This window comes from Pan troglodytes, chromosome 20 (genome assembly GCF_028858775.2).
Source record: "Pan troglodytes isolate AG18354 chromosome 20, NHGRI_mPanTro3-v2.0_pri, whole genome shotgun sequence".
In the NCBI taxonomy this organism is placed as follows: domain Eukaryota; kingdom Metazoa; phylum Chordata; class Mammalia; order Primates; family Hominidae; genus Pan; species Pan troglodytes.
The window spans coordinates 11,884,808-11,912,569 of NC_072418.2; the positions used below are offsets into that span (position 1 = coordinate 11,884,808).

Consider the following 27,762-nt stretch of genomic DNA (forward strand, 5'->3'; position numbering starts at 1 on the left):
GAAAATGCTAACCATCTGTCTCTCCTGCCTACATAATTCTGCCCCCACGCGGTGATATGGGAAGCGCTAAAAATTTGAGATCACCTACTCTAAAGGGGCCTTCGACACTTCAGGAAATTTCCAATGGGCAAAGATCTTTTCATGATTTCTCCAGGATTTTGAATTCACACCGTCTCAACTTCCCTCCTTTTTTTTTTTTTTTTTTTTTTTGAGACAGAGTCTTGCTCTGTTCCCAGGCTAGAGTGCAGTGGCACCATCTCAGCTCACTGCAATCTCCAACTCCCTGGTTCAAGCTATTCTCCTGCTTCAGCCTCCCGAGTAGCTGGGATTACAGGCACGTGCCACCACGCTCAGCTAATTTTTGTATTTTTTTAGTACAGACGAGGTTTCACCATGTTGGCCAGGATGGTCTTGATTTCCTGATCTCGTGATCCGCCCTCCTTGGCCTCCCAAAGTGCTGGGATTACAGGCGTGAGCCACTGCGCCCGGCCACAACTTCCCTGTTTAATAACAAATGATTTTACAACTTACTGCAGAGAGAAATAGTAACGACCATGACAAAGATTTCTCACCTTCTTTATTTTTTCTCTTATCCTAGATTCGAGAGATTTCTCACCTTCTTGACATTAGTGCGAAAGTAGTCCAGTAACATCACCAGTTCTTTCTTCTTTCACTCTGCAAGCAATGAGATGTCTGCCTTCTTATCTACAGCCAGTATCTCCTGCTTTTTTTTTTTCTTTGAGACAGAGTCTCTGTCACCCAGGCTGGGGTGCAGTGGCACAATCTCCGCTCACTGCAACCTCTACCTCTTGGATCCAAGAGATTCTCCGGCCTCAGCCTCCTGAGCAGCTGGGACTACAGGCACGCACCACCACGCCCGGCTAATTTTTGTATTTTTAGTAGAGACGGGGTTTCACCATGTTGGCCAGGCTGATCTCGAACTCCTGACCTCGTGGTCCACCCGCCGCGGCCAAAGTGCTGGGATTACAGGCGTGAGCCACCGCGCTCGGCCATCTCCTACTTTTCTATGCAGGGGTTTCTCATCATTGGTACGACTGACATTCAGGACCTGATATTTCTGTTAGAGGGAGTAGGGCATTCTATACTCTAACCACTAGATGTCAGTAGTATCCCGGGTAGTGGTAAAACCAAAGGCGTCTCCATAGGTGGCACAATTGTCCTTGTTAAGAATCAAAACGTGCCGGGCGCCGTGGCTCACGCCTGTAATCCCAACACTTTGGGAGGCCAAGGCTGGTGGATCACTTGAGGTCAGGAGTTCGAGACCAGCCTGACCAACATGGTGAACTCCTGTCTCTACTAAAAATACAAAATTAGCCAACCATGATGGCTAATTACAGGCCTCATGCCTGTAATCCCAGCTACTCGGGAGGCTGGCTACTCGGGAGGCTGAGGCAGGAGAATTGCTTGAAGCCGGGAGGCGGAGGTTGCAGTGAGCCGAGATCGCACCATCGCACTCCAGCCTGGGCGACAAAAGTGAAACTCAGTCTCAAAAAAAAAGGGACCCAGCGTGGTGGCTCACGCTTGCAATCCCAGCACTTTGGGAGGATGAGGCAGGTGGATTGTTTGAGCCCAGGAGTTCAAGACCAGCCTGGGCAAACATAGTGAAACCCTGTCTCTATGAAAAATACAAAAATTAGCCAGGCGCTGTGGCATGCACCTGTAGTCCCAGCTACTTGGGGGGCTGAGGCAGGAGGATCACTTGAGCCCGGGAGATCGAGGCTGCAGTGAGCCGTGCACTGCAGCCTGGGTGACAGAGCAAGACTTGTCTCAAGAAAAAAAAAAAAAAAGGCATGATACTGGCATAAAAACAGAAACATAGACTAAAGGAACAGAACAGAGAGCCTGGGAATAAATCCAAACATATATGTGAACTAATTTTCAATAAGGGCACCAAGAGGACAAAATGGGAGAAGGATAGCCTCTTCCGTAAATGCTGCCAGGAAAACTAGATTTCCACATGCAAAAGAAGGAAATTTGACCCTTATCTTACGCCATACACAAAAATCAACTCAAAATGGATAAAAGACCAAATATATATATATATTTGATATTATACCAAAAGAGCAGACTACAAAAGCAAAAATTAGTAGACAAACGGGACTACATCAAACTAAAAACCTTCTGCATAGCAAAGGAAACAATCAACAGAATGAATCGGCGATCCACGGACTGGGAAAAAATATTTGCAAACCACATATCTGATAAGGGGTTAATATCCAAAATTTATAAAGAACTCTTATAAATCAATAGCAGAAAAACAAATAACCTGATTTTTAAATGGGCAAAGGGTCTGAACAGACGTTTTTCCAAAGAAGGCATAAAAAAGGCCAGCAGGTATATGAGAAGGTGCTCTACATCACTAATCATCAGGGAAATGCAAATTAAAACCACTATGAGATATCACCTCACATCCTTAAGGAGAACTATCATCAAAAAGATAGGAGAGGCCGGGCGCGGTGGTTCAAGCCGGTAATCCCAGCACTTTGGGAAGCCGTGGCGGGCGGATCACCTGAGGTCGGGAGTTCGAGACCAGCCTGACCAACATGGAGAAAGCCCGCCTCTACTAAAAAGACAAAATTAGTTGGGCGTGGTGGTGCATGCCTGTAAGCCCAGCTACTCGGGAGGCCGAGGCAGGAGAATCGCTTGATCCCGGGAGGCGGAGGTTGCGGTGAGCTGAGATCCCACCATTGCACTCCAGCCTGGGAAACAAGAGCGAAACTCCATTGCAAAAAGAAAAAAAAAAAAGAAAAAAAAAGATGAGAGATGAATGTTGGCGAGGGCATGGAGGAAAGTGAACCCTAGTACATTGTTGGTGGGAATGCATATTGGTACAACCTTTGTGGAAAACAGTATTCAGGCTCTTAAAGAAATCTACAACAGAACTACTATATGACCCAGGAATTCCTCTTTTGAATATATGCCTAAAAGAGATGAAATAATCACCTCATAACGATGTCTGCACTCATTTTCATTGTAGCATTATTTACAATATCCAAGTTACAGAAACAACCTCAATGTCCATTGATGCTCACATGAATACGAAATATAAAATAGCAGCTATGTAGTCTGAATAATATTCTATTATATCTATTTTGTATTTATATATGATGTCAACATTAATATCATATAATATTGATATATATTTCAAATTATATTAAATATTAATTAATATAATATTTATATTAATATAATATGTTGTATATACATACCCATTACATAATAGATATTCCCATTATATGTTATATATCATGTAATATATTATATGTAATATATGTATATAATATACTATATGAAATACATACTATATATTATATGTATTATTATATGTATATATGCTATATATTATGGTGTATATATTATTATGAAATCTATATTACATTATGTAATATAGATTATATATTATATATGAATATTTTATATCCATATATATTCCATATATACATTTTATATGTGTGTGTATATATATATATGCACCATGGTCCATCCCCTCAATAATATATTTTCCAAAACCTCAAATTTCCTTCTCTCTGTCTTTTATAATACCTGCCCTGGATAATACTAACCATCTGTCTCTCCTGCCTATATAATTCTGCCCCTACTGGTTACATGGGAAGCCTTGGTTTCCTAAAGTGTTGAGATTACAGGTGTGAGCCACTGTACCAAGTCTGATTCTGGAATTTTGTATATGCAGACTCCTCCTGCTAAAATAATATATATTATATATAATATATATTCCATAATATATATAACATACATACATATATTATTTTAGCATATATTATATAATATACAGTAATAATACACATAGTACATAATTATAATAAATATGATATAATATATATTCCATTGTATAAAACATATAATATATGTAACGGAATATTATTCAACCTTGAAATAGAAGGAGATCCTGACATTTATCACAAGATGGGTGGACCTGGAGGACATTTTGCTAAGTGAAATAAGCCAGACACAAAAAGAAAAATATTGCATGACGTCACTTACATGAGGAACTTTTTTTAATCAAGAGAGACAGCTCAAATACACAGAAATAAAGAATGAAACAGTTGGGGAAGGAAATGGGGAGATGTGGGTCAAAAAACACAAAATAGCAGATATGCAGGATGAACACCACACAGGTGATGGTGATTTTACGCCCCTCCCAAGGTGTCATTCAGAGGCACGTGGTCTCCATCTGACCCTCACTGGTGATATTGATTAGATCACCTGGTCCAGATGTTGTCCAATTTCTTCGCTGTACAATTTCTATTACTTTTTCTCCATTCCAACATACGAGCAGTTTATAGAGAGGCATTTAAGGCAATTCAAATATCTGCTCGTCATGCAAATGTCCCCCAGTTGTGTCATATAGATGACAATTCTTGCCTGATTCAACCTTTACCACTATGATGGCTACAAAATGCTGTGGGTTGTAGTTGAAAATTTGAGTCTTGAGTAGAAATTGGAGAAACATGCTGGACCGTCAGATTCCACCGGGGCACGGCCGCCATGCCAATCCAAACTTCAAAACTACAATTCCCAGCATCCTCTCCGCCCCGCTTCCGTATTAGACGCAGCCAATGAAGTCCCGCGAGAATTGGAAGGCGGCAGTGAAGCGGAAGCCATTACTCTCTGGAGGCTATTGCCCCGAGACACATGGGCCAAGGAGGGGTCAGCGGCGAATTCTTTCGGCCTGTTGGGGACCCCTTGCGTCCCCACGCCAGACTGGACCTCCCGTATGAACTTCTCTTCGCATCGGCGGCGGCTTCCGTCACCTCCGCTCCCCCGATCCTACTCCCAGTCGTGTAAGCCCTGCTTTCCTTAACCCTTCTCCCCCTCAGTTCCTGGGGTCACGGGAGGCCTATCTGGCGGTGAGGACTAAGAGGGTACGAGGGTCGGGGGCTAAAGAGCTAGGCATCCAGACGAGGGGTGCGTTTAGATCTCGCGATCAGCGATATGAAAAGCTGGGGACGCGAAGGATAAAATTGGACCATTGCAGCTAGTGATGAGAGAAGCATTGGTCACCTGATCCTGAAAAGCCCTGAGTCTCTGGTGGGGGCGGAAAAGCCCGGCTGAAGTGAATTCAAGAGTTTGGGGGCAGTTCAGGAGATTGGGGGGCGTCAGGATTTGGACATCGCGAGGAGAAATCACCTTCTTTCTGCGCTGTAGTCAATTTTATCTCGTGAATGTCAGCACATTGGTGTTCTTTTTAGCACTTACCTTGAGTACCTTTTATATTTTTAAGTCCTTCTGGTTGCACTTTTTTATTTATTTTAATTTTAGTGGACTCTCTTGTAAATAGCCTATATGTATATTTACTATTCAGTTCAACATTTTGTTAATTAACTTGAGTTAGTCCAGTTATACTTATCGTGATTATTAATATTTTCCATTGAATTTTACCGTCTTATTTTGTGGTGTGTCCTTTTCTATGCACATATTTTAACACTGGAAAATAGGACATACATGCAAAAAAAGTATGATTACACACACACGCAGACTTACACACACTTAAAAGGACAACAGTAAAGCGAATTTACAAACCAGGCCAAGAAAGAGATTATTAAATCTCAGAAAGCTGTGTACCTCTTCTAAACTGCGTCCTCCTCTCCCACCAATACTTTCTCCGTGGATTTGACTGCGTATACATCTTTTCCAGAAAATATATTTCCTAAATTTTGGTAATTATTTGTGAATGAACTCAGGCGCTTCAGTATTTTTGGAAACAATCTTTTTCTGTATTGATGCAAGCACACCTTTGTAATTTAGAGATTTCTAAATATCTTGTAGATGAAGTACTTACACCTAGCCATTCTTTTTCAGGAATGTCATGGCTTAAATTCTAGTCAGTTGACCAAATTCCACATACTGGACTTTTGTTTTCAAGTTGTGGTGAATCTATATTTGAACTTTGAGAATATTGTCATTTTTATGCCATTGAGTTGCAGTTAATTGATTTACATCATTTATTTACATCTTCTTTAATGCCTTTCAATAAAATGTTTGTTGTTGTTGTTGTTGTTTTTCCTTTTTGAGATGGAGTCTCACCCTTGTAGCCCAGAATGGAGTGCAATGACAATCTCCGCTCACTGCAACCTCTGTCTCCCTGGTTCAAGCGGTTCTCCTGCCTCAGCCTCCCGAGTAGCTGGGAATACAGGCACCCACCACCACACCCAGCTAAATTTTGTATTTTTAGTGGAGATGGGGTTTCAACATGTTGGCCAGGCTGGTCTCGATCTCCTGACCTCAGGTGATCCACCCGCCTTGGCCTCCCAAAGTGCTGGGATTGCAAGAGAGAGCCACGATGTCAGGCTCAGTAAAGTTTTATAAGTACCTGCAAAAAGGATTTAGGTTGTTTTTGTTATATTTATTCTTAGGAACTTTGTTTTTTGGTGCTCAGAAAAGTCTAACTTTTGTGTAGTTTGTTGGATGTTCTTTGTAGACAAAGAAAATGTGTACAAGTCAAAGGGAAAATACAAATATTTATTTTATACAGACGATAAATTGTCTTTTTTGTTTGTTTTTTGTGCTGGACTGGATGGGGACTTCCATTGTCATTGACTGGAGTTTGGATGGCACACTCTAGGCAGGCCTGTTTATTTTCTGATCTTAAAGGGAATTGTCATTTGTGTCTGCCGAAGGCTTTTCTTTCGAAGAGTTTTTATTAGATCAAGGAAGCTCCCCTCTTTTCCTACTTGAGTTTTTCTTGTGAATTGCTGCAGGCTTTTAACAAGTGATTTTTTTTTTTTTTTTTTTGCCATTATGTATCTGTTTATTGATACATTTTGTATCTGTTTGATACAAAATCTATATTGATAGTTTTGTATCTGTTTATTGATACATTTCTAGTACCTTAAATTATGGCACTCAGTACTGCTGTGTAACAAATTAATGAGTGAATAATCTAATTTTATTTTCTATCCTGTAGTGTGGCAAATTAAACCAATTGATTTTCTCTTGTTACATTGAATTTGTATTGGTAAATAATTTGGAAAGGACGTTACTATTTGTTACTTTTGGCTTCGGTTTGCTAATACTTTGTTTGGTGTTTTTGGATCTATGCTTGAGTGAAATGTTCCTTTTCTGTTTCAGATTTATGCCAGCCTCATAAAATGGGATGAGAAGTGTTCTGTTTTCTAAACTCTGGAATGTTTTGCATAAGAATAGAATCTTTTGTTCCTTAGAACGGGAGTGGTACCTGGAAAAACCATTTGGGTCTGGAGTTTTCTTTGTGGAAAGTTTTAAAGCTATTGTTTCTGTTCTTTTAAGGTTTGTGGGGCATTCAAGTTTTCTGTGTTGTTATGATGAGTAAAATTTCTTTAGGAATTTATTTATTCCATCTGAGGTTTAAATTGTATAGTCAGGGTTGTTCATAACATACTCAAATTTTTAATGCTTGCTACATTTGTAATGTTATCCACTTTTTTATTTGTAATAATTATATGTTGCTTTTTACAAAAATAAATTCCATCAGAATGTTGTCAGTTTTCTTCTTAAAGAACTTCTGGCTTGATTGAACCACTTTATGATATATATGTTTTCTATTTTATAACTTTCTGATTGTTATCATTTTCTTCCTTTTGGGATGTTTCTTTCCAGTTTCTTATGTTGAATGCCTGTCACATCCCAAAGAATTGCAGTATCATATTTTATTGTATTTTAATTATAATATCAAATATCATGGCTTCTTTGGCATGCAGATTTAGAATTCTTTTCTTTTAATTTTCATTTCTGTGACTTTTTTTCTGGTTATCTTTTGGTCATTGTTTGCCAACTGCATTGCTCTGTGGTCAAGCATTTTCTGAGACAAACATGGCCCCATGAGTGGTTGGATTTTATAGTTAGGAAATACTGTTTTATCATGTTCCATCTGCATGTAGTTATTGAACTGCCTGCTTAAACTGGATTTGTGAGAGCTCTGGTGGTGGCTTCATCCATTTCTCCTTAGAGTTCTGTCCCCCTTTTGTTTTTTTTTTTTTTAATTTTTGTGTTTTCCCTTTTTTTGAGGCTGTGTTTTGTACACACAGGCACACACACACACACACACACCTCTTTTTGGATTTATAACTTTTTATTATGTAATACTTCATTTTTCTCTATGAGCTTTTTTGCCTTAATCTATTCTGTCTGACACTAACATTCAAACCAGCTTTCTTTTTTTTTTTTTTAACTTGCCTTATATATCCTTTTATTTCCATTCTTATTGTACTCTTTTTTCTTTTCTTTTTTTTTTTTTTTTTTTGAGACGGAGTTTCACTCTTTTTGCCCAGGCTGGAGTGCAATGGCGTGATCTTGGCTCACTGCAACCTCCACCTCCTGGAATCAAGTGATTCTCCTGTCTCAGCCTCCCAAGTAGCTGGAAGTACAGGCGCATGGTACCACACCCAGCTAATTTTTTTATTTTCAGTAGAGATGGGGTTTCATCATATTGGTCAGGCTGGTCTCGAACTCCCGACCTCAGGTGATCCACCTGCCTTGGCCTCCCAAAGCATTGGGATTACAGGCATGAGCCACCGCGCCCAGCTCTTATTGTATTCTTATATTTAAGATATCTCTTGTACGTAGCATATAATTGGATTAATCTATTCTGTGAATTTAGTATTTTAGTTAAAGCATTTATTCTGTTAGCATCTTCTGTATTAATATATTTGAATGTTACATTTGTCTTCTGTTTTTTCTCTAGCTTCTTTTGTGTATTTTTGTCATTCTCCTTTTTTATTTTCTGTACATTTTGAATTTATTTACTCTATTATTTCAGTGGTTGTTCTAAATAATTCTTACCCATGCTTGTTCACTAAATCTAGATTTGCATATGTTACTCTCCTGATTTACATGGTTTTCTTATGCATTTTCATTCTTTCTGTATTGATATATCATAGTTGCACATATTGAGTTCTTTTTTTAAACCTCAGAAGAAATTATTATTGCTATTGCATACCATCATTTCTTGTTTCATTATACTCACATGTTTGTCACTCTGAGCACTTTAGTTGGTTCTTACACTTTTTGGTGTAATTCTTCCACTGTTTGCTTTGGTTCTTTAATTACCTCTTTCTCCCTGAGGTATGTCTTTGATGATGTCTCTTTTCTGTGGGTTGCAAGCCCACAGGAACTTTGTTTTTTGGTGCTCAGAAAACACTTCTTTCCCTCTTTCTCAGTGGACATTTTTGGTGGTAATAGAATTTTATATTTCAGAACTATGAAGATGTTCCATTATCTTCTGGCTTCCACTTGTTAATGATGAGAAGTCAGCTGTCAGTCTAATGTTTGTTTGTTTGTTTTCTGAGACAGAGTCTCACTCTTGTTGCCCAGGCTGGAGTGCAATGGCGTAATCTCGTCTCACTGCAACTTCTGCCTCCTGGTTTCCAGCAATTCTCCTGCCTCAGCTTACTGAGTCGCTGGGATTACAGGCATGGGCCATGACACCCAGCTAATTTTTGTATTTTTAGTAAAGACAGGGTTTCACCATGTTGGCCAGGCAGCGGTTTTAGGAGCCTAGAAATGTGAGTTTTTCGTTTTGTTTTGTTTTGAGACAGGGTCTCGGTATGTTGCCCAGGCTGGTCTCGAGCTCCTGCGTGCAAGTGATCCACCTGCCTTGGCCTCCCAGCGTGCTGGGATTACAGGTGTGGGCCACCATGCCCAGGCTTGCTTTGTTTCTTAATAGAGAGATATTTACGGTGTGTTTTAACAAGACCTCCAGGTGACTCCCATGTAACTTAAAGTTTGAGAACTATTGCTTAAAAGGTAACCTGTCTTTTTCTCCTCTGGCTGCTGTTCAGATATTCTTTTTACCATTGGTATTATCTGGTTCATTGTGCTTAAGATTTTATCTCTCTTCAATCTGTTTATATTTTCCTTCAAAATGAAAAATCTACAGCCATTATATTTTGCAGTAATTGCTTAGGCTCCTTCTCTGTCTCTCATCAGTAACTCCAGTTAGAAATGGTACAATTCCTTATCTTCTGCCCCCGCATGGTTCTTAGCTGTATTTATGTTCCTCAACTCTTTTTCTGTGCTTCCCTTGCATTTATTGCTACAACTGGCTTTGAAACTTCAGCTTTCATAAAAATTTCATGTAGAGTTTATTAAAATACTGATTCATCAGCCCACCCCAAAGAGAATTGAACTGAGATATGATCTGGGTGTCAGAGTTACTTAAAGTGCTCCAGGGGACGCTTATGCAGCAGACTATATTTAAGAAACAAATTACTATTATTATTATTATTATTATTATTATTGGCTGTGTGTAATCTAAAAGCTATTTACTTAGGGCTTTTGTTGTGGGTTTCCATTTTGCTTTCTTTTTTAGCAATTGTAATTGCCCTTTAGAAATCATAAATTTTTAATTTTCTGAATGTTAATTTCTTGCCAGCACATAAATTTGAAACATATCATCTGTCTGTACTTTGTGTTGCATTTGAAATAGTTATGCATGGAAGGTTTAATTGGGGCACCTAGGTTGCTTGTTGGAAACAGAATTCCTACCCTGCTCCCCACCCCCTGGGACATCTCATCTAGCTGGTTGAAAGGAGGGTATATTGATTTACTAATGTAATGCATTTCTGGACCAAGAAAATGGCATATGATGTTCTCACAACCTTTGTTGCCTTCTCTCTGTCTCTCGCTATATATATATTGTATATATTATTTATATATATATATTTTTTTCTTTTTTTTTTTGAGACAGTGTCTCATTTCTGTCACCCAGGCTGGAAGTGCAGTGGCATGATCTTGGCTTACTGCAACCTCCGCCTCTCAGGTTCAAGCAATCTTCCCACCTCAGCCTCCCAAGTAACTGGGACTACAGGCATGTGCCACCATGCCTGGCTAATTTTTTTGTATTTTTAGTAGAAACAGGGTTTCACCATGTTGGCCAAGCCAGTCTTGAACATCTGACTTCAAATGATCTGCCCGCCTCAGCCTCCCAAAGTGCTGAGATTACAGGCATGAGCCACCATGCTGGGCCTATATTTACGTGAATAACAGTGGTAGAAAGGGTTCTAGCAAGGGCAGAAATACCAGTCAGTAAAAGTAACAAAAGAATTATTCTCTCTACAGTATTTACATCTGCAAATTCTGAATATCCTGGGATACTGTGATTAAGTTGAATATGGGGATAAAATCAAATATTGGGAGAATTATGGTCCTGAGAAAGCTCATAATGGAACAGTTTTGGGCAACATTTGTTTTGGACCACAAACTTGATGGAGGAGGCAGATCTTCTAAAACTGAGGAGCAGGGCTGGAGCAAGGGTGAGGTTTGTGAGTGCAGAGCCAGGGAGCCACTCACTCTGAGCCAACCTTGTGCTTGTCTGACACCAGAAGTACTTCCTTAAATACCACACTCTTGTCTAGCAGCCTTGGTTGCCTCATCCCAGTCCTGGCCCTGGTGAGGAGAAAAACAGATCCCAATGAGAATAGAATAAGATATGTAGAAATAGAAAAATAGAACTGCTTTCACCATGCTGTAAAGAAAATTAAAAGAGAAATTAAGCAACCCCAACAGCTCTGAAAAATTAACCTGTCCGTTCTAACTCATCCATAGTGACAGCATTCCAATGACCCTGGGTTTTTTTGTTGTTGTTGTTTTTTGTTTTTTTTTTTTTTTTGAGATGGAGTCTCGCTCTGTCGCCCAGGCTGGAGTGCAGTGGCGCAATCTCAGCTCACTGCAAGCTCTGCCTCCTGGGTTCACAGCATTCTCCTTCCTCAGCCTCCTGAGTAGCTGGGACTACAGGCGCCTGCCACCGCGCCTGGCTAATTTTTTGTATTTTTAGTAGAGATGGGGTTTCACCATTCACAGGATGGTCTCGATCTCCTGACCTCATGATCCGCCTGGCTCAGCCTCCCAAAGTGCTGGGATTACAGGCGTGAGCCATCGCACCCGGCTGATCCTGGTTTTGTTTCATGTATCATGCAGAAACGGGACAGAATGTCTCTGAGTTCATAGATCCTACAGCTGTTCTAGACACCCTGCTCCACATCCTGCTGGGGTCGCTTAGATGCTGAAATCTTCCTGCTTTATTTGTATTCATGGCCACCAGTTCTTTGAGACTCTCTGATACGGTTTGGATGTGTATCCGCCCCCCGCCCCCCAATCTCATATGGAAATGTAATTCCCAATGTTGGAGGTGGGGCCTGGTGGGAGGCGATTGGATTATGGGGGCAGATTTCTCATGAATGGTTTAGCACCATCCCCCTTGGTACTGTCCTCGTGAGAGTGAGTTCTCCTGAGATCCGGTCATTTAAACGTGTGCGGCACCTCCCCCCAACCCTTGCTGTCTTGCTCCTGCTTCACCATATGCCTTGCCTGCTTCCCTTTTGCCTTCTGCTATGATTGGAAGCTTCCTGAGGCCTCCCCAGAAGCAGATAGCACTGTGCTTCCTGTAGAGCCTACAGAACTGTGAGCCAATTAAACCTCTTTTCTTATAAATTACCCAGTCTCAGGTATTTCTTTATAGCAGTGCGAGAATGGACTAATACACCATCACCCAGCACTGACAACCCCTGAAAGTGATAGAATCACTCAGGTGAGAACTTGGCCAGAAGCTCCACTCTGAGCTCTGCTTTGCATCGTTGCAAAACATCGACAAGGTTCCACAGACTGAATTGATGTGGGTGCGCTCTCTAAGCTCCAGCCCTCTGGACACTTTGTCCTTCATGGAGGGTGGTGGTGAATGTTGGCCCCAGGGTGTTGGGCTAAGCCATAGGGCTGTGTCCTAGTACCTGGATTACTGTTTAATTTCACAGGACCTTCTGAGGAGATCCCAGACCCGCTACATTCCATAGGCCCCTCCTTTATGGTCTCCCAAGGTGGCATCCCCTGGGTGGCTGTCTCAGTATGAAGGCAAATGTAGATCAGCTTGCTCATCATCCATTCATTCTTTCATTCCCTACTTATTGTCTTATTTATATCAGGCACTGGAATGGTGAATGAAATATCATCAAAGTAAAAAATCTCTACTCACCTGGAATGTATTTTCTAGTTGGGCACACAGGAAATCAAAACAAGTAAACTACATAGTGTGCATGGAGGAGACAGCAGAGAGATAATAATGCTTACCTGGTGTTCTGTGTCCTGTCCTACATTTCCCAGGATCCTTGGAGCTGGCAGGGGCATGTGACTAGTTCTGGCCAATGGGCTGCAAGTGCTTCAGGGTCAAAATATAGACGACAGAATGCATAGTTGTCCAGCTTCCTGCTCATCATCTATGACCAACATGGCCAAGGGTATCAGTTGGTTCAGAGACAAGTGGCATCCTTGAACAACAGGAAAACTTTTGACATCAGCCTGGGTTGAACAAGTGACATGAGCAAGGCGTAAACTTTCCATTTTATTGAGTCATTGAGATTTGGGTTTGTCTGTTTTTGCAGTAAAAAATAGAGCCTAATCTTACACAGAACATTACTTGGAAATTAGTGCTTTGGGGAAAAAGAAAAGGAGTGGAGAATTGGGATTGAAAGAAGCAGGGGTTTGCATTTTAAAAAGTGGCCAAGGCGGGCGGATCAGCTGAGGTCAGGAGCTCAGGACCAGCCTGGCCAACATGGTGAAACCCTGTCTCTACTAAAAGTACAAAAATTAGCCGGACATAGTGGCACACCTATAGTCCCAGCTACTTGGGAGCCTGAGGCGGGAGAATCACTTGAACCCGGGAGGCGCAGGTTGCAGTGAGCTGAGATCACACTACTGCACTCCAGCCTGGGCGACAGAGCGAGACTCCATTTCAAAAGAAAAGAAAAGAGTGGCTAGTGAATGCCAGATCAGGACAGGTAAAGTTGAATAAAGATCTGAAGGATGAGAGGGGGCCAGGCACACTGAGAATGTGGGGGAAACATTTCAAGCAGAGGAGCAGCAGGTGCACAGACCCTGAGGTGGGAGCATGGCTGGCAGGGCCTGATGCACAGCAGTGAGGCTTATGTGGCTTGGGTGAGGGACCAGTGGCAGAGCGAGTTGTGGGTGAGGCGGCAGGGACCTGGGCCCTTGGTCTGAGTGAGATGGGACACCATCAGAGGATCTTGAACAGAGGAGCGATGTGATCTTCATTTTACCCATAAAGTTACGGCTGTCATGGAAGCTAAGGGAAGTCAGGCACAGCAGCTGGGAGACCAGTTAGGAAGCAGTTGGAATGTTCTAGAAGAGAAGCGATGCCTTATGCCAAGGCAGTAGCAGTGTAGGTGGTGAGAAGCAACCAGATTTTTGTATTAAGTTTTAAAGATAAGGCTGGCAGGATTTGCTGGTGATGCAGGTGTCGTTTATGGAAAAGAAAGAGGAGAGTTGAAGGTGATGACGAGCAAGGCTTTTGACTTGAGCCCCTGGGAGGCTCAAGTCAACGTGGAGGCTGCCATCAACGTGGGGAGGCTGGTGGCAGCACAGTTGTAGGTGTTTAATGTGGGATCCTGTTGGCTGTTGCAGTAGGGATACTAAGTAGCCACCTGGCTGCCACTCACTCTGAGTCATTCTGGGTGGGGCAGGTGCCAGGGAGCGGAGAGTGGCACCCACTAGAAATGAACAATTCTGTGAAGTAATTGTGAAATCGTCAGTGGTCATTTTATTTTAATGATAATGGCATTTTAGAGTGAATGTTTGTTTACTGAGCCTATAGAGTTCCATACATAACCCAGTGTTAAAGTCTTCAGTTTCCAGATGAGAAAACTGAGTTTTGATGAACTGACTCTTGGGAGGGGAATGAGCAGAATTGTGGGCTTGCATTAAAGGGGAGTCTACTGAGGCCTCAGGGACAGGGAGACCTTCACAGAAGTGCAATCAGAACCTGGGTGTCAGCACCTCCAAATGGTGGGGGTGTTTCACAATGTGGACCTGTGGGAGATGGGGGAGAGGGGCCCAGGGGAACCCTGACCTTTAGGGGCCGGGCACAGGAGGGATCTCAAGCCAGAGTCTTCAAAAGAGCAACCAGAGATGTGAGCACAGACTGGGATGAGGGGGCTATGGCTGCAAGAGCAGTGGCATTCCCAGGAAGAGGGAGATAGATTCATAGTGAGCAAGATGATGTGTCAGGAGGTCAGGCAAAGGAAGGGTCAAGATGTAGTGTCAAGGAGTTCCCACATAGGGGACAGTACAGGTGACATAGGTCACTTTGAGAGGCAACAAGATGTGGCTCCGCAGTCACGTCAGCTGGGCTCACAACTTCCACCTATGACCTTGACCAAGTGTCTCAGACCCTTGGTGCCTTATTCTCTGGGTACTTGAGAATAATTCCGGGAGGTTGTGAGGATTAAATAGGAGTGGCCCTGGAAAGACTCAGGAGAATGTCTCATACCTTGTAAACACTACACATGTCGTTATGTGTAGAATTGGCATTAATGTTGGTGGGGAAATGTGGAATGGGACCTGCAGAAGCTTGTTAGTTGAGCATGAACGAATGAATGGTAGGTGAGGATGGAGATACTGTGCCTCAGGAACTGAGCCTCTGTCACCCTCTCTCCCCTTCCTCAGTAGTGACTTAATGTCAGAACCCAAAGGCACAATGACTAGAAAAGGGCTTTGTAAAAAGAATGAAAGCATCATGCATCTTTGAGTTGGCCCAAGATCAAATTTGGTGTTGAATAATGAATCCCCAAGGCAGAGTTTATATGTTAAAACACACTTCCTATATTATTGTTTTGAAATGTTTCTGAATATCTAAAACAATTCCAATAGCAGAAATACTAATTGATGTTGAAAAAGATTGTTATAACCCTGGTAATGTTTAAAAGTGGTAATATTGATTATTGATCTGAGTTAGATGTTAAAGTAGCAGCGTCACGGTTCTTACGTCAGTGCTGTCATGAGAGTCGCAGTGGAAACCAGAGAGAGGAGACATGTTCATACAAAGCAAATTAAATCCCCTCCCGAGGTGTGGGCCACCATACCTCACCAATGTATTGTGGTTTTGATGTTATTTCCATAATGACTGATGTTGTTAATCATCTTTTCATGTGTTTACAGTTCATTTCTGTAAATTTGGAGAAATGTCTGTTCTGTTCAAGTCTCCTGCCCACTTTTTTTATTGGGTTGTCTTTGTTGTTGAGTTTATAATGATATTAAATCCCTATCACATACATGATTTGCAAATATTTTCTACCATTCTGTGTCTCATTCACTTTCTTGATAATGTCCTTGATGTTAATTCTAAATGTTTGGTAGGGTTCACCAGTGAAGCCCCTTGGTCCTGGACTTTTTTTTTTTTTTGAGACGGAGTCTCGCTCTGTCGCCCAGGCTGGAGTGCAGTGGCACGATCTCGGCTCACTGCAAGCTCTGCCTCCCAGGTTCATGCCATTCTCCTGCCTCAGCCTCCCGAGTAGCTGGGACTACAGGCGCTCATCACCACGCCTGGCTAATTTTTTGTATTTTTAGTAGAGATGGGGTTTTACCATGTTAGCCAGGATGGTCTCGATCTCCTGACCTCCTGATCCACCCGCCTCGACCTCCCAAAATGCTGGGATTACAGGCGTGAGCCACCGTGCCCAGCCGGTCCTGGACTTTTTATTTAATGGCTTTCGATGACTGCCTCAGTCTCTTGTTATAGGTCTCTCAATTTTCTTTTTCTTCTAGAGCCTGTTTGGGTATGTTTCAAGGAATTTGATACACCTAGAGCATTGATCCCCAAGCCCTGGGCCACAGACAGGTACCGGTCCCTGGCCTTTTAGGAACAAGGCCCTGCAGCAGGAGGTGAGCAGAGGGCAAGTGAGTGAAGCTTCATCTGTATTTACAGTGGCTCCCCATCACTCACATTACCCCTTAACTCCACCTCCTGTCAGATCATCAGCAGCATTAGATTCTCATAGGGGCGCAAACCCTATTGTGCACTGCACATGCAAGGGATCTAGATTGCACACTCCTTATGGAAATCTAATGCCTGATGATCTGTCAGTGTCTCCCATCACCTCCAGATGGGACCATCTAGTTTCAGGAAAACACTCTCAGGGCTTCCACTAATTCTACATTATGGTGAGTTGTATAATTATTTTACCATATATTACAATGTAATAATAATAGAAATAAAGTGCACAATAAATGTAATGCACTCAAGTCATCCCAAAACCATCCCCCCTCACCTCACCATCCATGGAAAAATTGTCTTCCATGACACCAGTCTCTGATGCCAAATTGGGTGGGGACTGCTAGTGTAGATAATCTAATGTGTTGGTGCATAATTGTTCATGGCGTTCTCTTACAGCCCTTTGAATTTCCGTAATGTCAGTAGTAATGTCCCAGTTCCACTGATGATTTTAGTTACTTGCATCTTTTTTTGTTAGTAATTCTAGCTGTAGTTTTGTCACCTTTGTTGATCTTTTTGAAAGAACCAACTTTTGTTTTCATTAATTCTCCTTCTATTCTCTATTTCATTTGTCTCTGCTTTAATCTTTATTTCTTTACTTTTGCTTTCCCTAGGTTTAGTGTGTCGAGGTAGTTTTTTTTGTTTGTTTGTTTGTTTGTTTTTTGAGACTGAGTCTCGCTCTCTCACCCAGGCTAGAGTGTGATGGCACGATCTCAGCTTACCTCAACCTCCGCCTCCTGGGTTCAAGCGATTCTCCTGCCTCAGCCTCCCGAGTAGCTGGGATTACAGGCATGCACCACCATGCCCAGCTAATTCTTTGTATTTTTAGTAGAGACGGGGTTTCTCCATGTTGGTCAGGCTGGTCTCGAACTCCCGACCTCAGGTGATCACCCACCTTGGTCTCCCAAAGTGCTGGGATTACAGGCAGGAGCCACTGCACCTGGCTGGAACTGGTTTTTGTATGAGATGTCTTACTGGTGGCTTTTCCTAGGCAAAGGGAATAAGATCTCGAGTTCCTACTGGAACCTAAGTGTTAGAGATGGGGATTCAGGTTAAATGAGTGGATGTGATTACCTGGGCAAAGCATGAGGCATGCGAAGGAATGGGTAAAGGATGGCTCTTGAGCAGAATCAGCCTTTAGTGGTGAAAGAGGACCTCTGGATGGTCCAGATGATCCAGAGAAGCAGGGAAAGAACCAGAAGACAGTGGTAGAGGAGCCGAGAATAGAGAATGATTCTCAAAGAAAATAGATACCACATTTTCGTGAGACTCTAAGACTGAAGTGCATTTACTGGATTCACTGACACAGGAGTAAATTGTATTTTCTGTGAGGATGGGGATGATGGTAGTGGATGCTGGGTGTACTGAACTGGGAGATGGTGAATGTAGACTGCTCCTAAGTTTTTGCTCGGAAGGGGGCACTAAGGGGAGCGAGGGCAGGCATTGGTTTCAAGATGGAATAGACCTGAGCATGTGTCCATGCATAGGAAATTGTCTAGCAGGGCGACAAATGAGGCTGAAAGTAAAGGAGAGCCAGGTAGTGCGAGGGTCCAGAGAAGGGGATGGGCCTGGAGCAGATTTGAAAGGATTGCCTTGAGAAGGGAGGGCAGACATCTCTTTGTCTGTCATAAAAGGAAAGGAGGAGGTCATAGATCAGTTGTGAGAAGAATATTTAAATAACTAGAAGCAAGAAGGTAAGAAAGCCTCATTTTTTTTCTTTCTTTTAAGCAGGGTTTAATATATGTTCAAGAAAATGCATAGGTCCTACTTAGGTGATCAGTTTGAATTTTTGACAATTGTGTACACTGTACATCTGAAAATAGGTAACGTTTCTATCATCCTAGAAAGTTCCTTTTGCTTCTTTCAGTCTATCCCTGTCTTGTGATCCTCCATTGAAGAAACCCCCCCCCTTTTTTTTTTTCAATTCTATCAACTTAATTACGTTTTGCCTATTCATGGACATTATATTGTTGGAATCAGAGCGTTTCTTATGTGTCCAGTTTCTTTTGGCCAGCATCGTAGGGATTTCTCCATGTAGTGTGTCTGCATGGTTTCTTTTTATTGCTGAGTAGTATTCCATTCTGTAAACATTGCAATTTGTATATCCATTCTCTGGTTGATAGATGTTTAGATTGTTTACAGTGTTTGGCTATTAGGAATCAGACTACTACAGACATTTTTGTATGAGTCTTTGTGGATATAAATTGTTTACAGTTTCTCTTATGTAAATATCTAGGAGCAGAATTGTTGGATCAGATAGTCAGTGTGCTTGTTAAAAACTGCCAAAGTGTTTTCCAAAGTAGTTGAACTATTTCACGCTCCTACCATCAGGATATGAGAGGTGCCAGTGTGCCCCAAACTCAGCAGCATTTAGTATTGGTAGTCTTTTTTATTTTGGCTGCTCTAGTTTTAATTTGCATTTCTTTAATGACTATGATGTTCAACACCATTCGATGTGATTCTTACTGGTTTTGTGAAATGTCTGTTTATTAATTAAAGTCTTTTGCCCTTTTTGTTGGGTTGATGTTCTTTCTTTCTTTCTGTTTTGAAGGAGTTCTTTTTATTTTTTCCAGTAAGCCTTTTGCACTCCTATGTAGGAGTTCTTTAATCTGAATACGAATTCTTTTTCAGGTGTATGCATTGCAGATATTTTTTTCCCAATCCGTGGTTCACTGTTCATTTTCCTTTTTTCTTTTTCTTTTTTTGTTTTTAGAGACAGAATCTTACTCTATTGCCCAGGCTGGAGTGCATGATGGTAGCTCACTGCAGCTGTTCTCTATGAATTTTTAAGTTTCTGATTCATCTCAAAAGATGTTTAAATTTGAATTCAGTGGGTGGAGGAGGTGGCAGAAGCATAGGTGGTCGTGAATCTCTAAAATGAGAGTTGATGTGAGAAGGTTGCACAGGAGACTTTGCCCAGAGAGCAGATTTCCAAATCATTGCCTGTGAGGTGAGGCTGATTCTAGTGATGATGCAGTCCAGGCCATGGCCCAAGGATGTATATATTGGTGTGGAGTGTGGGTGCAAAGGGCATTGGAGTTTGGAACTCATGGTTGGTCCTGGGTGGACCATCTTCATGGATAGAGCCATCCTAAATGATCGCAGGCCTTGAAGGTGAAGGAAGAGCAGAAGTCTAGGACCAGAGTATTTAATGAGTGAGGGGGTTTAACAGAGTTGTACTTGGTGGCAAATCACTTAGGAAGAGTAATTCTGAACCCACTTATAGCAGATCAGGGGCTGTCCCCCCACCACATCACCACATTGCTGAGAGAGTTTACCTAAGTAAGATAAAAGTCCAGGATCAGGCAGATCTTGCTGCTCAAAAGAGGAAATGCCAAAAAACAAAACTCAGAGTTTTCTTTGGCAAGCAGGAGAGACAGATAGCCTTTCACTACTCCCGATGTTCTTTCATTTGCTACAGATGCCAGCTTGGAGAGTCACGTGAGAGCAAGAGAGTAGCTTTCTGGTTGTCCCGGTGCCCTGCTCAGGCAAACTGATTGCCATTCTCTGAGGATGGCAGCTCTGTCCCCCACATTTGGTAAGTTCTTGGGTCAGTGCGTGCCCTGAGAAAGTGAGTGCAAGTGGCCCCTGCCACTTGATGGGGTGAAAGATACGTACACCATAGAGGGCTGCTGGGAGAGGATGGGCAAGTGGAAAAGGGGTGGGAACAGAGCCCCAGCAGCCACCCCAGTGACTGTGTCTGCTGAGGGTCTTGGTGGGTCTGGGAGCGGGCCAGTGTCCTTACCATTCATGCGTGAAGAGGGTGCAGGTAATGGGTAACCCTGAGTTATCTCATTTATTATTTTGATCACTTTCAGCAAGGTCACAACTCTAGCTCTCAGAACTTGCATTTCTTCACTCCTAGGTTGGAACTATGTCACTTCTTATGAGTATGTAGCCCACCACCCTCTTTATGTTTTTGGTGGAACAGGGCTGCTCTGACTTGTTATGAAACTGATGTGTGCAAGAGAGGTGGGGGAAGGAAGAGAGAGAGAGGATTGAGGATGTGAACACTCAGAATCAGTGTGGAGCAGTTGGAGGATGTGAACACTCAGAATCAGTGCGGAGCAGTTTCCTGGTTTACAAGTTTGTATTATGAGGCAGGGCAGGCTCTGATTCTCATGAACCCTCTTTTCTCCTCCAGCCACGCCCACCCAGGATTCTACCTGTCTCCAGGACTCAGAATTTCCTGTTTCTTCAAAAGACCGTTCCTGTCCCCAGAATTTGGACCTGTTCGCGTGCAGTGGTCTGGAGCCTCACACACCCAGTGCTGGTTCCCAGGTGCACTAAGATCTCTGGGTCCCTAGAGCAGGAGAGGCACTTCCTGGAAGACCCCACCAGTGCATGCTGGAATTCTTGCAGAGCTTCATCTCAGCCAATGGATGCCAGAACAGGGCCCAAGAGAGAGCCAAGGAATACTGGGGCTGTCCTGGTGTTGGGAAAGTTAGGGGAAGTGATTTATGTAGCATCTGTTTCCCTCATGCTTGCAAAATCTCAGGCCCATGCTCAGCCCCAGAGACGGGGGGAAATAAAGGGAAAAGCTCTCGGAGTGGGCTAGAACTGGAGGGAGATTAGTCCCTTGTCAGGGTTGCATCTGAAGCGACGGCACAGGACAAGATGGCCTCACTGGGGAGAGAGGATGTCTGAGGACTGACGCCTGGAGGAAATGTTGAGCCCCGTAGCAGGCCATCTGGAAATCCTGTGTTGGGTCTCTCATGCCCGGTCTTCAACCTCAGCCATCTTACCATGAACATCGTTAGGCTGGTTCCTCACTGACCCCAAGTTTGTGTGGCGTTCCAGGAATCGGTGACTTTCCAAGATGTCGCTGTGGACTTTACCGAGAAGGAGTGGCCCTTGCTGGATTCTTCTCAGAGAAAACTGTACAAAGATGTAATGCTGGAGAACTACAGCAACCTCACTTCACTGGGTAAGGCCAGTGCCATTTCTCCACTTATTCATTCATGAATTAGATGTTTTTGTTTGAGTATGTTCTGTGACCCAGGAACTATGCAGCGGTTCAGAACACAGCTGTGAACAAGCAGCCCCAGCACCCATGCTTAATGGGGTCTCTCCTGGGTATCGAGGCCCATCTATTGCAGGGACCATGGTGGTTCTCCGGTGTGTGTCTGAGCTTGGCATGGGCTTCTGAAATACAAAATCCCCATTCTTTTGGAGGGTCAGTGTGTGGGTACTTGTGATCTTATTTCCTATTTCTTTTTTTTTTTTAATTTATTTTTGGTGATGAAGGGTTCTCACTATGTTGCTCAGACTGATCTTGAACTCCTGGCTACAGGCACGAGCCACCATGCTTTGCCTGTGGTTTTTTCTATCAGTCAAAAACTTTTACTGTGTTCCTTAGAAATTTTGGCACCACCATTTTGCCGCTCCTAAGTCAGACTTGTCCACCCTCAGAACACTGAAGACCCAAGTGTTGAGCCCAGGCTACTGGAAGGGGTTGTCCTCTGCATGGCCCTCCCTCAACCTGTGTCTTTCCCGTGAGTGTAGGGTATCAGGTCGGCAAACCCAGCCTCATCTCACACTTGGAGCAGGAGGAGGAGCCGAGGACAGAGGAGAGGGGCGCTCACCAGGGCGCTTGTGCAGGTGAGCGAGCCCCAGTCAAAGAGCGGTGCTGTGACTCTACCTCTATTCAGTGACTGGGGTGGAGGGAGGTAGGTTAGGGAGTGTCACCCAGGGAAATTGAGAGATGCTCCTTTCCTCTTTTTGCCCATCCATTCTCTGACAAATCTTTTGGTCCACACACTCCTTCATCTTTGACTTTCACATTCCCATTATTGGGCTCTTTGTCCCATTCTTTCATATTTGATGTTCCTGATCATCCTCTTTCTGTCATTATCAACATCATCTGAATTGCCTTAAATTTCTTTTTTTCTTTTTTTTTTTTTTTTTGAGACGGAGTCTCACTCTGTTGCCAGGCTGGAGTGCAGTGGCATGATCTCGGCTCACTGCAACCTCTGCTTCCCAAGTAGCTGGGACTACAGGCACGATGCCGCCATGCCTACCTAATTTTAGTATTAGTAGACATGGGTTTCACCATGTTGTCCAGGCTGGTCTCGAACACCTGACCTCAGGTGATCCACCCACCTCGGCCTCCCAGAGTGCTGGGATTACAGGCGTGAGCCACTGCGCCAGGCCTGAATTGACTTAAATTTCTACCCCTGGCATTGCCAAATATCTCACATGACCAGATTTTTTAACAATTGCTTTTGCACCACTTTTCCTTACATAGCCTTAGGATCTGCCAAGAAATCCACCTGTCATTGTCGCCATCATCCCACCATTTTCCTTTTCCAACAATTAATACTTTTCCAATTTGTTTCAGATTGGGAGACTCCATCTAAAACCAAGTGGTCACTTCTTATGGAAGATATTTTTGGGAAGGAAACGCCCAGTGGTGTGACGATGGTAAGATTACCGTGGGATAATTCTGGATCTTCCTTCCACATCTGAGGAGACTAGGGCAGCCTAGGTTAGAAAAGCAGTTCAACACCAGGGCAAGCAGCTTCCCTCAGAGGAGACTGTGTTTCAGAGACACTGGGTATTACCAAGATGGAGACAACCCTAAACCTAACCTCAAGCTACTTCACCTAGAATGTCTCTGAGTGAAGATTTTTATAGCTGTGTCTCAGATATTGAGTGCTGAGGCTCAATGCAGTTTTTGTTTTATTTTATATTTATGCTATACACTTACTTATCAATTCAATTTTGGTGGTGTTTATTTTTTGGGGGGCAGACAGTCTCGCTCTTGTTGCCCAGTGCAGTGGGCAACATCTTGGCTCACTGCAACCTCTGCCTCCCAGGCTCAAGCCATCCTCCCACCTCAGCCTCCTGAGCAGCTGGGACTATAGGCATGTGCCACCACACTTGGCTAATTTTTATATTTTTTGCAGAGACAGGATTTCACCATGTCGCCCAGGCTGGTCTTGAACTCCTGGCCTCAAGAGATCCATCAGCCTCGGTCTCCCAAAGTGCTGGGATTATAGGCTTGAGCCACCATGCCCAGCCTCAATTCAGTGGTGTTTGTTTGTTTGTTTGTTTCTTTGTTTGTTTGTTTTGAGGCACAGTCTTGCTCTTGTCACCTAGGCTGGAGTGCAATGGCACGATCTCAGCTCACTGCAGCCTCCACCTTTCAGGCTCAAGTGATTCTCCTGTCCCACCCTCCCGAGTAGCTGGGATTACAGGTGTGCACCACCATGCCCAGCTAATTTTTGTATTTTTAGTAGAGACAGGGTTTCACCATGTTAGCCAGGCTGGTCTCGAACTCCTGATCTCAGGTAGTCCACCCGCCTTGGCCTTCCGGAGTGCTGGGATGACAGGCGTGAGCCACCTTGTCCAGCCTCAATTCCATTTTAAGCAGTGAAGAAATGCTATATGCAAAAAGCTTTGGAAAAGTAACACACGTGGAGCCTTATGGCCTGGCATTCACCTATTGTCTTTGATGGAGCTCAAATGGGGCAGGGACAGCACGTCTGCACGGCAGATGGTGACAGCTCTAGTCATAGTAATGTGCTTCTATCTGTTCATAGCAGTGTATGTGGGGATGACGCTTAGGGTTGCAATGAATATGAGAATTGCCTTTGTCAGCACTTATGTCTTAACCAACAGGAAAGAGCCGGTCTTGGAGAGAAGTCCACTGAATACGCTCACTTGTTCGAAGTCTTTGGCATGGACCCTCATCTCACTCAGCCAATGGGAAGGCACGCTGGCAAGAGGCCCTATCACCGCCGCGACTATGGGGTAGCGTTCAAGGGCAGGCCGCACCTCACTCAGCACATGAGCATGTACGACGGGAGAAAAATGCATGAATGTCATCAGTGCCAAAAAGCCTTCACCACGAGCGCGTCCCTCACACGGCACAGGAGAATCCACACCGGGGAGAAGCCTTACGAGTGCAGCGATTGCGGGAAAGCCTTCAACGACCCTTCAGCCCTTAGGAGCCACGCAAGAACTCACCTCAAAGAGAAGCCCTTTGACTGCAGTCAGTGTGGAAATGCATTCCGGACCCTCTCGGCCCTGAAAATCCACATGAGAGTTCACACTGGCGAGAGGCCTTACAAGTGTGATCAGTGCGGGAAGGCTTACGGCCGGAGCTGCCACCTCATCGCACACAAGAGAACGCACACCGGAGAGAGGCCCTACGAGTGTCACGACTGTGGGAAAGCTTTCCAGCACCCCTCCCACCTCAAAGAGCACGTGAGGAATCACACGGGGGAGAAGCCCTACGCGTGCACGCAGTGCGGCAAAGCCTTCCGCTGGAAGTCCAACTTTAATTTGCACAAGAAGAACCACATGGTGGAGAAGACCTACGAATGTAAAGAATGCGGGAAATCCTTTGGCGATCTCGTGTCCCGGAGGAAACACATGAGGATTCACATCGTCAAGAAACCCGTGGAATGTCGGCAGTGCGGGAAGACCTTCCGAAACCAGTCCATCCTTAAGACTCACATGAACTCTCACACTGGAGAGAAACCATACGGGTGCGATCTCTGCGGGAAAGCTTTCAGCGCGAGTTCAAACCTCACCGCACACAGGAAGATACACACGCAAGAGAGACGCTACGAATGCGCCGCCTGCGGGAAAGTCTTCGGTGACTATTTATCCCGGCGGAGGCACATGAGCATTCACCTTGTAAAGAAACGAGTTGAGTGTAGGCAGTGTGGCAAGGCCTTCAGGAACCAGTCAACGCTGAAGACGCACATGCGAAGCCACACGGGGGAGAAACCGTACGAATGCGATCACTGTGGGAAGGCCTTCAGCATAGGCTCCAACCTGAATGTGCACAGGAGGATCCACACCGGGGAGAAGCCCTACGAATGCCTTGTCTGCGGGAAAGCCTTCAGCGACCACTCATCCCTCAGGAGCCACGTGAAAACTCACCGAGGAGAGAAGCTCTTTGTGTCATCCGTGTGGAAAAGGCTCCAGTGAGCGCGCCTGCTTTAGAGACACAGGATGATTCAGACCGGAAACAGACCTCGTGGGTGTAAGAGGAAGCCTCTGTGAGCTCGCACCTTACTGGGTGCAAAAGAATCCACGGAACTTGGGAGAAGTCCAGTTCCTGTAAAAACTGGGAAGACGAGGCGTTCTCATCCCATAGGAGGTTTGTGAGAACTCACGCCGGGGGTGAAAATGTACGTCTGTAGCATGGAGAAGCCTTCAGGGTACATTCGGCTCTTAACAAACACAGGAGGACTTAATGGCAGCTTGGCATTTAATGTCAAAATCCAAGCGTGGCATTTAATGTCAAAATGACTTCAGACCACTTCTAGCCTTCTGGGCCCATAAGCACACTAGGGAGCATCTCTGTAAACACAGTGGCTGGGGAAACCCTTCCTAGTCTCACTTGATTCCTCATGACGGAAATCACACTAAAGAGAGAAATCAGTGAAGTAAGGAACATGGAAGGTCATGAATGGGCCGCAAACCACGGCCCGCTGCTTGTCTTTGTATGGCTTGCCAGCTAACAATAGTGGTTCCATCTTTAAGGAAGAAGAATGTTTCATGGAGAAAATTTGTGGCCAATGAAGTCTGAAATACTTCCTGTCATCTGCCCCTTTCCAGAAAAACTTGGCCGACCCTTGGTCTACAGCACGGGTTCTCAGTCGGGCGACAATTTGGCTGTCTAGGCGTCATTTGGCAATGTCTAGAGACATTTTTGGTAGTTAGAATGGGGGAGGAAGATACTCCTGACTTGCAATAAGAAGACATCAGAGATGCTGCTAAGTCGGCTCCAGCACACAGGAGCCCCCCACAATGAAGAGTTAGTGCCCCCAAACGTCACTGTTGCTGAGGTTGAAAATAATCATGCAGTCATTCCTCAATTACTGCCTGCAGCACCTCCTCCATTTTTATGAATCTTGTGAGCACTTACGCTAGGAGAAATTTCTTTTACAAAACTTTTAAAATACAATTAGTGCTGATAATTCCTATGTGGAAATGATTCCAGCCATGGTCCCCTCACTTGAGCATGTGAATGTTCTCACAGAGAGAAGCTCCAGCAAGACTTTCCGGTGAATACGGGATTGCACTTACTCTTTCATCACGGAAACAGACCCCCGAGAGAAGCCCCAATGAGATTTTCCGGTGAATACGGGATTGCACGTACTCTCTCATCATGAAAACAGAGCCCCGCTCATAAATTTTTCATCTTTATTTTTAAGGTTACACTCCTCTAAATAACCCTTAAGCCTCATCAAGAAAGGTTTGTTTATAGTATTTTTACTATAGCTTCATCCTTGATAACATCCTAATTTCCTTCTGGACAACCTCCTTGACCAATGGCATATTGAGATCTGTGTGACATGAGGATATTTCTCAGTACCAGTTTGTTACTGGTACCTGATGCACACGGATTGCGACCAGAGCATGATGCCTCCATCAAGTGGTAATATGTTTGCAGCCTGCTGTCCAGCCAAGAGTGACAGATACTTCTAGTGACTTCCCCGGTATCCACTCTCATCTTCTTCCAATATCAAGAGAATCCAGGTTCTGTCAGATTAGTAAGGTGTGCTAATCTAAATTTTAAAAAATCTCTTACAGGTTTTCTTGCAGCTAGTACCATCCATGTCTCACAGCCCTGGCCACTGACAGATCAGCAGACGTCACCACGTGGGCTTCTGAGAAAGCTCTTGAACGGGGATCGTTCTTAAACATGAATTCCTCCCTGTATGTTTTGTTCTTTGCTTTACTTTTCACCTTGCAAAGAGATCCAGTACCTAGTATTGGAAGATCCACCTTAACGACCGTGCATATGAAAACCACAGTCTAAGGAAGTGACTGCAGAAAGCTCACAGCGACCCTGGCCTCCCCTGTGGCCTCTTTGAGTGTCTGCACCAGCCCTGGACTTCCAGACTTCTATCACATGAGAAAAAATAAAACTGATTATTGGTTTAAGCTGCTATGGATATTTCATTGTTTTTCTTTTAAATTTATTTATTTTGAGATGGGGGTCTCCC

At 43.8% G+C, this 27,762-nt stretch overlaps 1 protein-coding gene across 2 annotated transcripts; it reads left to right on the forward strand.

Moving 5' to 3' along the window:
• Window positions 1-4,593: 4,593 nt before the first annotated feature.
• On the forward strand, window positions 4,594-27,705 carry ZNF317 (zinc finger protein 317). Of its 2 annotated transcripts, XM_524096.6 has the most exons (7): window positions 4,594-4,823; window positions 20,214-20,330; window positions 20,937-21,073; window positions 21,593-21,719; window positions 22,298-22,393; window positions 23,133-23,215; window positions 24,416-27,705. In XM_524096.6, the coding sequence occupies exons 2-7, from the start codon at window positions 20,306-20,308 to the stop codon at window positions 25,733-25,735; spliced, it is 1,788 nt and encodes a 595-aa protein (XP_524096.2). In that variant the 5' UTR covers window positions 4,594-4,823; window positions 20,214-20,305; the 3' UTR covers window positions 25,736-27,705. The 2 variants fall into 2 exon arrangements, with proteins under 2 accessions (XP_524096.2, XP_001160170.1); XM_001160170.5 differs by lacking the exon at window positions 22,298-22,393 and having other exon boundaries at window positions 4,597-4,823.
• The last annotated feature ends 57 nt before the right edge of the window (window positions 27,706-27,762 follow it).

Bases quoted from the DNA above. Each gene is read 5' to 3' on its own strand.
- ZNF317 (XM_524096.6), top strand. From the start codon at position 20,306: ATGGCAGCTCTGTCCCCCACATTTG. The intron at 20,331-20,936 runs GTAAGTTCTTGG...TTTCTCCTCCAG, and splicing joins AGCTCTGTCCCCCACATTTG to CCACGCCCACCCAGGATTCT. The intron at 22,394-23,132 runs GTGAGCGAGCCC...AATTTGTTTCAG, and splicing joins TCACCAGGGCGCTTGTGCAG to ATTGGGAGACTCCATCTAAA.